The 14,370-nt window shown below is 39.4% G+C and overlaps 1 protein-coding gene across 1 annotated transcript; it reads right to left on the reverse strand.

Moving 5' to 3' along the window:
* Positions 1–5,295: 5,295 nt before the first annotated feature.
* Positions 5,296–5,889, reverse strand: tmem229b (transmembrane protein 229B). Its single transcript, XM_053336102.1, has one exon. It carries the CDS (start codon positions 5,887–5,889, stop codon positions 5,296–5,298), a length of 594 nt encoding a protein of 197 aa, XP_053192077.1.
* Positions 5,890–14,370: the final 8,481 nt, after the last annotated feature.

A 14,370-nucleotide genomic window follows, 5' to 3' on the forward strand; every position in this document is an offset into this window, starting at 1 on the left:
AAAAAAAGGTTTTCCAGCAGGATCTCAGTAAAAGACCCAGACTCTGTCCAAAGCTGTGAAGGCATGAATGTGTTTCGGCAAAGGCCTGATGCATTCGCTCATTCACACGTCAAACAAGTTTCCCCTCAATGGAGGGCTCTTTCTTCACCGGCTCTGATTCAGTGGAAATGCAAATGTTAAGGTCTTGCCCTCCCTTACTGACGCTCAACAAATGCACCATGACGCTGTCACTCGCCCCACCACTCTCCAATGCCAACCTGACACTCAACTGTCCAGAGACTTAAAAAAAAAAAAAAAAACACACCTTATTGTACCTTCACACACACACACATACATGTAGCTGCTGAAGACACTCTATATTAATCCTTAAACTTCCTGTTAAGCAAACTGGAAACTTGACACAGAGAATAATGAAGTCATACAAAAAAGCCCAGTGAAACTTAATCTTAACTCACATTACAGTATGCACACACATACACACACACTCACACAAACTTACAAAACAGGCCCAAAAACTGGCCTCGGGAAGACACTTCTTGTCAGATTGCAGGTTGTGAATCTTTGTATTTGGAGTGAGTGATTGGAGGAGCCACATTTTGACAGTGCCAAATGAGGCAAGTTCACACCATTAGTGCAGCCCTGTGTGTTTGTGTGTGAAGTGGACACACCCTCATTCAGGTAGGTTGGTTAGGTAGACACTGCTTTGCTGTAGGGGCCCTGGGGGCCGCAGGGGACACACGGCTAATTAAAGGATTTGCCAGGACACGTAAATGACCCAGATTCTCTCTAGAGGTGGTTCTCTCTCAAAGGTGTGGCAGCAAGAAAAGGGAGGGGGGGTGAGGCATTTTTCCTTGGGGCCTTCAAAGCATTTAAAGCCAACAGAAATCTGTCATCGCAGCATTATTTTAATTTATTGATTTTTTTCATTATTAAATGAAGTTGAACTTTAAACTTGTCATAAACTCATGCTCGGCTAAAGATCAAGAGGAATGGATTTTTTTTTATTGAGTGAAACAAGGAAGGAATTTTTTTTTCCACATTAAATCTTACAACTGCGCTTTGTGTCGGGTTATATTTTAAGCCAATCTTTTGTCGCACCGCTTGAAGAGCTCAGTCATAAAAATCTGCTTCCTTGAAAGACTAATTGAAATGTACACTGATGTCTGAGGGATTGATCTGCACCCTTGAGATGTTTGAACAAGGTAGGTTTGTGACTCTTTTTTTGGTGAAACGGAGCCATCATGTGGCCAACTGAGTGCACTGCAAGACTTCGGCTTCTGATAGCCTGGCAGTACACTCATTTGGCCACATGATGATACCGCCCAATAAATGTGATAAAGGAAAGTTTCATGTATAATATCTCCACAGTCCATAAGGTGTTGGTGTGCTGATATAACCCGAAGTGAGAAAGAAGAGGCACCAAGAAGCTGGTTTGGTATTGATGCTTTTATCTGATAGATTTTTTTTTGAGGAATACAAGCATGATAATACAAATGTTTCAACCTGCTGTCCCAGAAACAGTTTGACAAACACTGACAAGACATGTACATAATGTTTAACCCTTAGATGCACAGCGCAAGGTAAAGAAAAAAAAGATGTATCTGTTTATTAATTATAAATGTTATCTTCATATTATTGATCAGAATAATTACTTGAATGTCACATTTACATAATTTTGAATTTGAGTCATCATATCAATCTACTGATGCTACTAAAACAGAACACATTACTCCACTTTCAGGATCATAACACTGGGTAATGGTTTGTTTTACGACTGATTTTAAGATTGTATTGATTACTTTTAAGGCTCTTTGCTTCATGGCCAGACTCCAGATTATATTACAGAGTTTGACAACCTGAGGTATGCAGATAAAACCCTGCTGGCTATTCCTGTGTCCACAGTTAAGACCAGACTTCTGTTTTTTATTGTTTGTTGTGTGTAAATCACTTTGTAACATTGGTTATGAAAGGTGATACACAAATAAACTTTAATAATTTCACTTTATTATTACTTATGCTCAACTACAGTGTTATCTAAAAAGTTAGCTGGTTATAAAATGTCTATCAATTCAGTGATATCAATAAAAATATAGATAACACTTACATATAAAATCTGTGACGATGTGAATCACAGACAGTAAATACAGTATACACCTGCTAAAAGTAATTAAGAATAAGGAGGAAAGGTCCTTGTAAATCTCCATAGGAAATGCATATGGGTCATTTTATCCCCTTATGGAAAAAGGATAAGGATGTGAATAAAAAATTGCATGTATAGATATCAAAAACAAGATTTTCGAAGAATATTTGGAATATGAAATGCTGAGATATTTTTGTCACAAAAACCTCCAAAACAAAATCAGCTGGGTCATTTTTTAACCATCTTTTACATCTAAGGGTTAATATATATGTTTTGTCAGCAGACAGAAATGGAAAAAAAACACACAGATTTATGATCAAATAAATACATATAATCCCCAAAATTGATAAATTATACATTAAAATAATCTAAGTGAATGATATACAGTACAGTGTTTGCACTAAAAATCTGTATTCTTTTTTTTTTTTAATTAACAAAAAAACAAAAACAAAACAAAAGCAAAAGTTACAGTACATGGGGGGCTATAATAAATTGGACAAAACCAGAAATTGGTGGAGACATTGGAAAAAAATTTGGACATGCAGCCTCAAGGTACAAATACCAGAGAGTCAGTTCAGTTTAAACATACTGTACATGCACATACACATACAGAGATTGTCTCTGACACACTATACACACTCATCTAATACTCCTTCACTCACATATTGCAGAGAACAAATTCACTTCATTTCTCATGTGATTTGTCTCATCGAAGCGGTAGGATCGGATAAAGACATTAACTGCATACAAGTTTAGTAGAGTTTAATGGATAATTATTGCCGGGTCAGAAGCCTCTATTGCTTTTTAAGCTGTTTGATTCATGTAAGAAAGAAAAAATAATAATATACACACCAAGAATGATAAAAGTGAAATAAAGTTAAATAATAAAAGGTGATAAACACAAAAACACTTTCCTCACACTCTCATGGATTCTTGATCTTTAATTTTTTGTTCTTATTTCTTGTCAGATGTTAATAAAAGCACATCTGTTCTATAGTGGTTGTTGTTGTTATTGTTTTATCCACTGGGTGGCAGCACTTCATCTGTGATCCAGCCTCTGGACTCACATGGAGGTAGCCAGGGGAAAACACTGCATGGCATCACAGCCACAATGATGAAGGTCATGCCAATATTTAGTCCATTAGTCAGCAGGAAACATGGATCTAGACTTTTTTTTTCTTTTTATGATTGCTTTGATTTAGTCAACAACATAAATGATCCTCCTGAGGAAAACACCTTGGTGATCATGTTTCCATTTTGTGTATCCTATCAATCACTATTGAGCAGGAATAGTCTGCTCAAATATTCAACCATTAGCACCAGATCCACTTTACTGTCAGCTCCTGTATGTGTTGAGGTGAGCATACAGGCTTTAATCTTTCTATTTACCGAGTACAAGTGAAATGATGCACATGGAGAGTAAATAAAGCTTTTTTCACCACGTTTGGACATTACTGTGTAAAACGTGAGTGTCACAAAGTTAAGATCGTTCAATAATACTAATCCATTCTAGCACCAATCGATCGATCAATCTCTGAAAGAAACAGAGCAGTAAATAATTCTGAAAATATTTCAGCTTTTCTTTATGTCATCTTCTTCACTTCACATGGTTTGTCAACTATGGAAAAAAACCTGATAACCTGATAACCAACAAGCTTTTTGAACAAATGCTCTTATAGACAAAATTATATCGTCAATCAGTTGGCTGTCGCAGCTGCATTTTTTTTTTCTCACTAAAAAAAATGTTTTAAATTGTTTCATGGGTGACTTATGAGATTTGACAGGAATGGCTAATGGCTTCAAGTGAATGAGAATTAAGAAATTAGGCTTTATACTGTAAGTGACCCCGGGCAGATCTGAAAGGTGAGACGCTGACTTTAAAAGTACAACGAACGGACATGCAGACAGCGAGTCATTAAAAAGTTTTCTGAAAAAACTGTAAAAAGGAAATTATCAAGAAGTTTGGTGCTTCATGCTGATGGTCATGACTCATAATCATCACCATCAACAGAAAGACATCCCTGCAATTATGTTAAATGGACTGTATTTATTTAGCGCCTTTTGATGCCTCACACACACACACACATATCATCCATCCATCCATCCATCCATCCATCCATCCATACACCGATGGCGGCAGAGCTGCCATGCAAGGCCATGACCTGCTCACCGGGAGCAGTTTGGGAACCTGTGCCTTGCTCAAGGACACTTACGACATGCAGTCATGAGGAGCGAACGGTGGTTGGGAGGGGGTGGGAGGTCGACTGTGATAACTGGTCCACCAGCTCCAACCACCGGCTCCTGAGCTGCTGTCGTTCCCGGCTCTGCAGAAAAACAAACGACTGCTGAGTGACCTGCTTTATAAGAAATGTATATCATATTGGAAGACAACTTCTTCTTTTTTTCTCTCTCCATGCATTTTTTTTTTGTTTCAGGCATTGTGTGTAAATTGTTAATTGCAGAAAAAACATTCTTCATGGCGTAAGCGGACACATGGCGCATTGCTTTATTTCAGGGAGGATTGTGTTGTTCTTAAAGAGCCTTTTGTAGCTACATTACTACAGTACTTTGAATAATACTAAAGGTCAATATGTACATTTTAAAAAGGACGTTACAACTGCAGCTACTTTTATTATGTTTTCTATGCAGCAAGCGTTCTGTTTTCATTTAGACTGATGTGCCCTTGAAACTCAGAAATATGGTTGCCCTTGTTCTTAAATCTGATCTTTTCAAAGGATGATGACGCTCATTTTTGCAACCACAGTTTTGTTTTGTTTGTTTTTTTGTGGATTTTTTTTTCATCCCAAATTGCAATTGACGGGACAAAGAGGAGATTGAACGTGTAATCCTGGTTGGTCAAAGGTCCTGATCTCCTCAACCCCACATGGAAACAGGTGGGTGTGTTCTGAGATGCAGCATGGAGTTACTGAGCCCTCTGTGTGTGACTGTAGAGGACACAGTGAGTGATTTAGGAATTTGTTTTGTGGTTGTTCTGATACTCTGTACACCTCTGCACACCAGCCCAGTCTATATGGCTGTTTGACAAGACAGCTGAGGGGGGGTGACTGCTTATGAAATGTGGCTGAGTAGGGTAGAAGAGGTGTAGCAGGGGGATTGGGCTGGTTTCAGATTGTGTTCTTCTTCCATTCCTTCATTCATTCCCCTTTAAGGTAGCCATTAGAACTATTCCCAGTCCCTCTGCTCCTCTCTCTCCTTCTCCCAGCCCCCAAATTTTCTCCCACCCCTCCTTCATCTCCACCCCCTGCATCCGAAGGATGGTTTGACCAGCCATCCTTGGGTCCCTCATGGAAGCGCAGCCGCAGAGTTTTGCGGATGACCAGGCGCTCCACGATGAAGGAGGCACAGAACCAAGGCACGGCGTACTCGGCCGTGATGAGTCCCATGAAGTTGTAGCGGAACTCTGAGTAGTCCCAGGGACATGCGTTGAACTGGCGCAACAGCAACCCTGTGCCAAACTCCCATAGGTACGTCCATAGTGTATAGATGATGCAGCGCAGCAGCACGGAGCAGCGGCCGCGCAGTGTCAGGTACATTTGCTCCACAATGAGGATGCAGGTGCCGTAGATGAAGAGCGCCCACACGCTGGTCACGCCGGGGAATTTCCAGTTGCAGTTGACCACAAACTCCCAGGCGGCCGTGAACATGACCTCGCAGAAGTAACCATGGATGGCGTAAAGGTACCAGCGTGACAGCGCCGTCAGAGGAACGGGGGCTTCTTGGGTCGCCATTGTTCCTGCGCTCTTATTTTATGTCTGTGCTGATGAGACAAAGATCTGAAGGGAGAGGAAAGAAAGAAAGGTGCAGGAAAGTGACATAAAGGTAAAGAGGGTATCATAAATCAATTCAGCCTGACTTCAAATGGTGCAGAGCCAAAGTTCAATTAAGGACACGGCAATGAAACACTCCGCTGACACAAGAAAGATGAATTTAAAGACTGCACAGCACTTAACTGGCTGGCCTTCCTTCAGTTGATGCTATTTACTGACTGACTGAGGGGGTTTCTTATGTAAGGTATAGCTTTATCATCTGACTGCCTACATCATATGCTCGTTTTCCAAATCCCGCAGCTTGACGCACACAGGCTTTCAGTGTCAGGTGTCAGGAGGCCCACGCTAGGCGGGATCCTTCCTCTTCTCTTTTTTATCACACAGCGCGTCCAACACAAAACACTTGAAGGCAAACAGCATCATACCGAGGAGTTCAAAGACCACATAGCTGAGAGGGCCACTGAACGTATATCTTCTACTATACAATGCCTCCAGAGGAAACTGTGTCAAAGCAGCAGGCGTTATACAATGGATCATAACCGCTCTGTAAAATACAAGCATAGAGAGAGGCTCGCAGCACAAAAGCTTGTTTGAAGAACAAAAGCCGATTTTTTGGCTCCTTTTTGTCTTCAAAGGCTGGCTGTGGCCCAGACTGGGCCCATGGGGATTAGCACATTTCTCCCAAACTAGGAACAAGGGTTTCATGTGAGGAACTGGGCCACAGCGACAGACCAACTGACCTCGCTAAACCCCTTAAACATTTTTTCACTGCCTCCCCAGGAAACTCTCTCCTCTCATCTATGCGAGCAGTCGAATAGCATAATGGCATAATGCTTCGACCTGCTACGAGAGCTGGACGGAGTAAATGGATTTACTACATCGAAATGTCTAATGGTGTGTTTAGACAGAAGGCAAAGCTAATTTCTCGCATGGCACAAGTAAATACAAAGTCAATTCAAAGTCACAAGTAGGCACAAATTCGCCCGAGGCCAAGGTCATAACCGGACCAGACTGTGTGGTAAGTTCAGAGTTCAGTCAGAGGTTGAACAGAACAGAAATATTCCTACAGACACAGTCGGTGTCTGATAGTTTATATTTTGGGGAAATACACTGATCCACTGTCTTGCTCAGACTTTCATGTGCCTGATATTAACTGGTACTAAATGGTTCATGTTTAGCTTAGCTCAGCATATATACTGGAAACAGAGTGAAACAGCGAGCCTGGATTTATCGATGTGTCACAAGATCCACCAACCAGTGACTATAGAAATTACAGATTGTTTTATATATGTCAAATTTCTGATTTCTCAAACTCAAACAACCCGTAGGCTGATGTGGATGTTTTTTTCCAGCAGCTTATATTCAGTTTGTATAATGTTTTGTAAATCCAAGTCATTGTAATGGAGTGTTAACATTGGACGCTCTAAATTAAATGTATTTTGGGTGCCTTTTTCTTCAATAGACAACAGAGCTGACAAGAAACAATGGCAGAGCGACGTGGGTTGACATACCACAGATGCCCTCAGGTGAATTCAAACCGGGGGTATTTTACGATTACATGGTCAGTCTTAAAATCCTACGCCACTGGGACGCCCCCACATACCCTTTTCTGTGTGTGTGTGTGTGTGTGTGTGTGTGTGTGTGTGTGTGTGTGTGTGTGTGTGTGTGTGTGTGTGTGTGTGTATTTCGGCACATCTATCAACTTGTTGCCTCAGCGTGACACAGTTCACACATTGGGTGCTATTTGATTCTGCTGCTGCCGTTGTTGTTGTTGCAGCTGTTGTAGGATATCGCCCACCAACCCACCAGCCCCCTCACAGGCCCACAGTATTGATCAGTGAGGCTATTGCCAGCTCTTACTGCAGCGCCTCGCTTCGCCATTGCACTCTATTGAACCTCCGCTACGGGACATCACTGTGCCATGGTGATCAGAATGGCAGATGTGATGGCGCTACATGCTTTGTAAACGTCCTGCTGACCATGGAGAGAGTCTCACCACAGGGGAGGGGAGTTTAACTAAAGAGCGTTGGGAGTTTGTCTGAGGACACCGAGGGAAGACACAGACTGAGTGTGTGTGTGTGTCCTTTTCAGTGAAAGGTAAAGCGTGAGACAGACAGAGAGGAAGCGAGCAAAAACAATATTTTACCAAAGTGTTCTAGATGAAAAGAAGGTTGACAGGTCTGTGAGTTGGACGCTCCTCTAACAGCAGCTACACAAAGACGACAATTGGTGTAACCAGCATTTTTTCTGAAAAACCTGATTATATAAAGGAAAATACATGCAAACTAAAATGTGGAATAAATATAATTCACTTTTACCATGCAACAAAACTTTTAAACAAATTTTGCATAAATTCTCACAAATTATTTAGAAAGAAATGTTTTTAGGATATGTCGAGCTCAATATTGAGAAAAATCCATAAATTTTTTTGTGTACAAATACTCCAAAAAATTTTAAAATGAAGTAATTATTTTTATAAGTACACTAAAATTCCCTGTAGGTGGATAAAATATTTAATATTTACCATTCTTTTGTAGTTACACAATTTGACATTTTCAGGAACATTCTGTTTTACTTTTGGTTTAAAAAAAAATGGTGCAAATGCCATTTCAAAAGACTTAAAACCAACAAAAATACAAAATGTACAGTTTAACAAATCTGATTATGCTTTTTAAGATCATTTCTTAAGATATTATTGAATCGCTCATCTTGCCAACCTTATGAGGCTGCACTGTACGCGCATTTCAATGAAACAGAAAGGTAAAGTCTGAGATAGAGAGAGGGAGTGAGTGAATACAACATTTTACCAGAGGGTTCTTGTTTAAAAGAAGGTTGACAGGTCTGTGAGTTAGACGCTCCTCTAACAGGAGCTAAACAAAGACGAGCGTGAAGAAAATACACAGATAATGGGAGTCAGCCAAGGTTGAATTTTAAAAACAAAACAAAAAAAAAGCAAAATGCAAAGAGGCGTCTTTGCTGTGCCGAAAGCGTGCTGACAGCTGTGAACTTTGACACCATGATTAAATCAGAAACCGAACACATTTGCTGACCTAGCGTCACAATAATATAATCCATGTTCATGTTAGCTCTCTGGATCCGGCTGTGGCACAGATCCCAGGTCTATGCAGACATTTTTGGAAGGTCACTCTGGGAGGCTATGATGTAGTGTATAGAAAACAAAGGTATCCAATGCAGCTAAAGTGCTGGTGACCAAGGTGACCTAAGCGCCACTTCATCAACTGTGATGGAAACAGCAGCTGCCAGGTACATGCCTTTATAGATGAAATGTAAAATGATAAAATACAGTGTATTTAAGGCGATTTGCTGTTCCAGTAAGCTGACAGGACCGACCAGATGTGCTGAAATGATTTGTCCTTTATTCAATCAACTGAAAACTGGTCATGACCCACTGATGAGCAGAGCAAAGCAAAGGGGACAGTGAAAAAGGATGAGGGTAATGGTTGGGGAGAAAACAGCCTAAACTGATCCTGATCAATTGTAAAGACAGGTCTATCACCTCTGAAACATTAAACTGGCTCTTACCCCCCCAAACAACATCACACAACTCCTTCTCCACCAGGAGCAAAGTAATAGGAATTGTGAAGTGTATTATATTAAAGAAAGTAAAATGTTGCACAAAGTTATTATTACTATCATTAAACTTGTTTCACCTGAACTGGTTTTGGTTATTGTGTCTTCAAGTCATCAAACCTCGTTTTTAACTTTTTAACTGAGCAATTTAAGCAGACTACATTTTTGTAATTTAATTTCTAGAAGAAATGAAAACTATGCTGAAGTGGTGATTTGTATCGTGTCCTTGCTCACTTCAATAAAAAAATAAACTTTTAGTCTCCACTTCAGTAAGCAGACTCTTTTTCAGGGTGCTTTCTATGTCTATATTTGCACATAGTGTTTTCATACCAGTAAGCTGTCGACATTTTGGCATGTGATACGCCTCTTTTCCACTGGCCTGGTATAGCACACATTGCGGCGTTCAGGGTTATAGGGAATACTATCATACACGTTTCACTGCAGCCTCATAAGAGGTGATAATCACTTTGACCCTTGATATTACAGCGTGTTGTTTCTTGGGAGCAGAGCCAAATTTTGATGTTTTCTCTGAACTCAAACAAGCTGTGTTCTGTACATTGTGGTGAACTTCTGTACACACGACATGACAGAGGAGCATTAAGTTTACAATATTTAGCATTCATTACTGACGTGGTTTTCATTCATTTACAGGAAGAGACAGATTCACAGGTTAATATCCGACACTGTAGCTCATGGTGCGAAGAAAAGGCTCGACTTTTAAGTCTCGACCAAAAGAAATATTAGAGCACGACCAGTTATACATATCAGATTATATTAGATGGCTTAGTGCAGTATTGATATTGGTATGAATTTTGGCTGGTAAACAAGCTGAAGTACAGATATGTTTCAGGTCATTTAAAAACAGTATTGCCATTACTTAGTTTTTTCACTAGTAAGATGTGAAAACGTTTATTAATTAAGTATAAAAAATCTCCGTAGAAAACCCAATTAAAAGACCAAAGAGCTGAGACAGGGCACTTCCCTTACACTGGAACATAAATGGTCTGCAAAAGATACACACAGAGACAGCCGATAGTTAGCCAAAGGTCAACAGAAAGATGTTTGGGTAGTGCAAAACCATCGAGGAACAACCTGCAACAGAACAATACTCTGGTTTCTTGATGTTTTAAGACTGTTACACATTTTTTAAATATCAAACTATCAGACAAATTAATACAGAATTACTGGAGTTAGATTTTTAGATTGAATGCCTTCTCATTGACACCTTGATGTTGATAAAGGGCAGACAACTATATTTCCTTGACCAGAGTCTCCGAGCTGTTGTAGGGTTTCAAACTTACTTACGCATACTTCTACTTCCTCCATCAAACGACTTTAATCCATAGATCCCTCTCTAGAGGCGCATAAAATATCTGCATATCACAAACAAGACCGGTGTCCGATAGAGCTGGAGAGGAAAAAGCCTGGATGCAGCACAGCCAACAGGGGCTCATATAACTTTATAGTAGGAATCCTTTCTATATCTGCAAGTGGAAGCCTGGAGTGGGGAGGGGGGGCTCTGGAGCTGCACTATGAAGGGTTCATATCAAAAAATACTGTATTGATTTGGAAGAAATGAAAGCTGAGGTCATCTCAGGATCATTACTCTTTTGTCTGTCTATAACATTTCATAGAAGATGTGTCTGGAAAACACTTTACATCAGCTGATACACTGTTTTAAAAGGAACTGGCACGTCTTTGTCAGTGTGTATCTAACTTCATTAAACGGCTTGAGAATCAGCTAGATAGTATACTACTATACTACGCTCAGTCACCAACTTTGACAATAGAGTTAGGGTGATAAATTAGTATTATACCAATATTACGACATATTGTAAGATTAAACACCTACTTTTCTATAATTTAAGTGATAAACTGAACATTAAATCAAACTAACTGTATGATTGACTGCTGAATTTTTCTAGATTTTAAAAGTTATAAAATATAAATAACCCTAAATTTGAGTTCATCTACAGTATATGTGCTGTACAATTAAATATAGCATAATAGAAGATTTTATCCATATGACCCTTTCCTCAAATGAAATGCAAACTGTGATTAAGATGCAAGCAAAAATGTGATTAAGCCTAAAAAGAATGTCAGTATATTAATAAAAGATAAGAAGAAAATGGAAATAAAACATTTAAATAACATGTTTTTTAGTATATAGATTTATTTTTTTTATAATTGAATTAGTGTTCAATGTGGTTGAGTGAGAATATCAGTATCAGGGGAGGAAAGACTGCATCTCTAATTTCTGTTTAATCATGAAGTGTAACTTTCTGCTGATGGTGGATATCACATCGGTCACTTTAACCTACACGGACTGATGGTGCAGTGTGACGTCTATATGCTCTTCATTTGATCTTACAGTAGCTCTCGGACTGAAAGCACAATCTATTTTGACTTTTAATCTATTCTGTTGGTTAATCTAAGCTGCTGGCGGGTGGTCTCCTGCGGTATATCTTCTTCTCTATACTTTACTGTCTCTTTGCCTACCTGCCTGTCTGTCTTTCTATCTTTTAATCACCCAATAAATACCCACAAAATTACCTTTACACACATTTGACCTTTAAAAAGTTTAAGCCATTTCGGAAAGTGTCTTCTCCTTTTATGGTTCTCTCATCACCCCATCACCCCCGACACACACATTCATTAAAGCTGTTGAGCTCTTTGCAGTTTAATGAAAGACCCTAAGACATGGGAGCTAAGCCCTCTCTCCTGAATAGCATGTGGGTCATGCTCCATAGATTAGAAATCTTGGAGCAGCTACAGAGAAAGCAGGAGATTTACTGACATGGTCATCATGGTGCCCGTGGAGAGTAATGCCTCTAATGGAGGAATGCATGTGTATGTTAATCTTTTATCAGACAAAGAAGCTTTATAATCAATCGCTGACAATGCATAATTGATGCCAGCTTCTCTGCAAAGGTTTTAGGGTCAAAGACAATCAGGCAAGGTTTGGAGCAAAAGTGTCACCTGCTTTAAAAAAAAAAAAAAAAGTATTTAAATTTTTTAATTAAATATTTAGCATGTGTTTGTGTGTTGACCTAAACTAAAAGATGCATGTGAGAAGGATCTATTACTCTTACCAATACCTTATGCATGCACATGTGAAGGGTTGTACTGTGGCTGCCTAGCATCTCCCCATGGTCAGCTAGACAACCTTCAATTTGCATCCAAAGCACAGAGAGGATGTTACATTAACACTGCAGCAAATGATTACCAAACACATCTAGCATCCTGAAGCTTATGCTTATGAGTTTTATTTATTGATTTGAATTCAGCTTTAATATGATCAGGACTTTTTAAACATGACACCAACGGACACCAAGCACTGTAGATCAAAGACCGTTTTTTTTTATCTAATTGCCCCCTGTAGAGTCTCTGCCTGATGAAATCATTTTGAATAACAGGGTTGCCCTCAAGGTTGCATTTTATCTCCTGCACTTTTTTCTATGTATATAAATAAAAAGCAGATCTGTGACAACGACTTTTGTCTTTCTAACCTTGCAGATGAAACAACAATGTTGGGTTTAAAGTTCAAGGGTAATGACGAACTAAAGAGTCCCTACATTAATCACATCACAACAATCTACTGGTGTCAAGACAGTGTTCAAAAGCTAAAAAGACCAAGAAACTCATCAACAATGGGGGTGGGCAACCAACGTGAAAGCCAATTACAATTGAAGGTCAAGCTGTAGAGATGGTGGGTAGTTGTAAATATTTAGGAATCATTTTAGACACCAACTTAAATTTTAATAAAAAAAACAATACAAAGATTGTTCCCTTTACAAAAATGAAATCGCTTTTCCGTGAGTAAAGAAGCCTGACGGTGGTTTACAGCGGTCTAGTGTAAAGCATAATTTCACATACTACATAAACATCACATACTACATACTAGTAAGGACGTTTAGGGGGCTAGGGAGCAAAGGCAAGCTTACAGAAATAGTTAAAGGACCAGTGTGTAGGATTTAGTGGCATCTAGTGGTGACATTTCAGATTGCAACAAACTGAATATCCGTCCCCCACCACTTCCAGATGTGTAAGAGAACCTACAGTGGCCACGAAACTCACAAAAAATACGAAAGGCCCTCTCTAGAGCCAGTGCTTGGTTTGTACGTTCAGGGCTACTGTAGAAACATGGCGGTTCAACATGGCTCGCTCCCTCTGTAGATATAAAAGGCTCATTCTGAGGTCACGAAAACACACCAATTCTCAATTTCAGATGATTATACACTAATTAAAACAAACTTACGAATGTTATATCCCATTTCTGCCAAGTCTGTTCCACTAAGTACGAAGCCAACAAATTCTACACACTGCATCTTTAATGGAGCCAGCAAGATTACAAAGAGCTCCCAGAGACGGTTGGTGGAGCTGTACAGCACGCAAACCAGAGAGAAGCCAAAGACGAATTTCCAAGAGTGGACAATAAAGATGTTTTACAAAAATCTTATGTTATACAGCCCTAGAGTAATCATACAATACCAATACTTGAATACAAAAAATCTGATTATATATAAGTCCCTAGTTATCTTTTAATCATCAGCACTGATTCCAAATACCCCAAAGATACCTTTGCTGAGACTACTTGGCAATTATCGCCTGACGTAAATGTCAATACTGATATATCTGTGATAAGTTAATATATATACCACAGTCTAGCTGATTCATCAGCCGAGCTGTACTTTCATTGTTAGTCATCTTATCATCCTTTAAAGCTATACTCCCTTACTTTGTTTTATTGTGGATCATTTTGTATCGCCACAGGAACGGTGCAACAGTGCAAAAATACAGTTTTTTCATTATTGTAACTGTGTTAAAAAATCTTCACACACACACACACAC

This window comes from Scomber japonicus, chromosome 16 (genome assembly GCF_027409825.1).
Source record: "Scomber japonicus isolate fScoJap1 chromosome 16, fScoJap1.pri, whole genome shotgun sequence".
In the NCBI taxonomy this organism is placed as follows: Eukaryota; Metazoa; Chordata; class Actinopteri; order Scombriformes; family Scombridae; genus Scomber; species Scomber japonicus.

Bases quoted from the DNA above. Each gene is read 5' to 3' on its own strand.
- tmem229b (XM_053336102.1), bottom strand. From the start codon at position 5,889: ATGGCGACCCAAGAAGCCCCCGTTCCTCTGACGGCGCTGTCACGCTGG.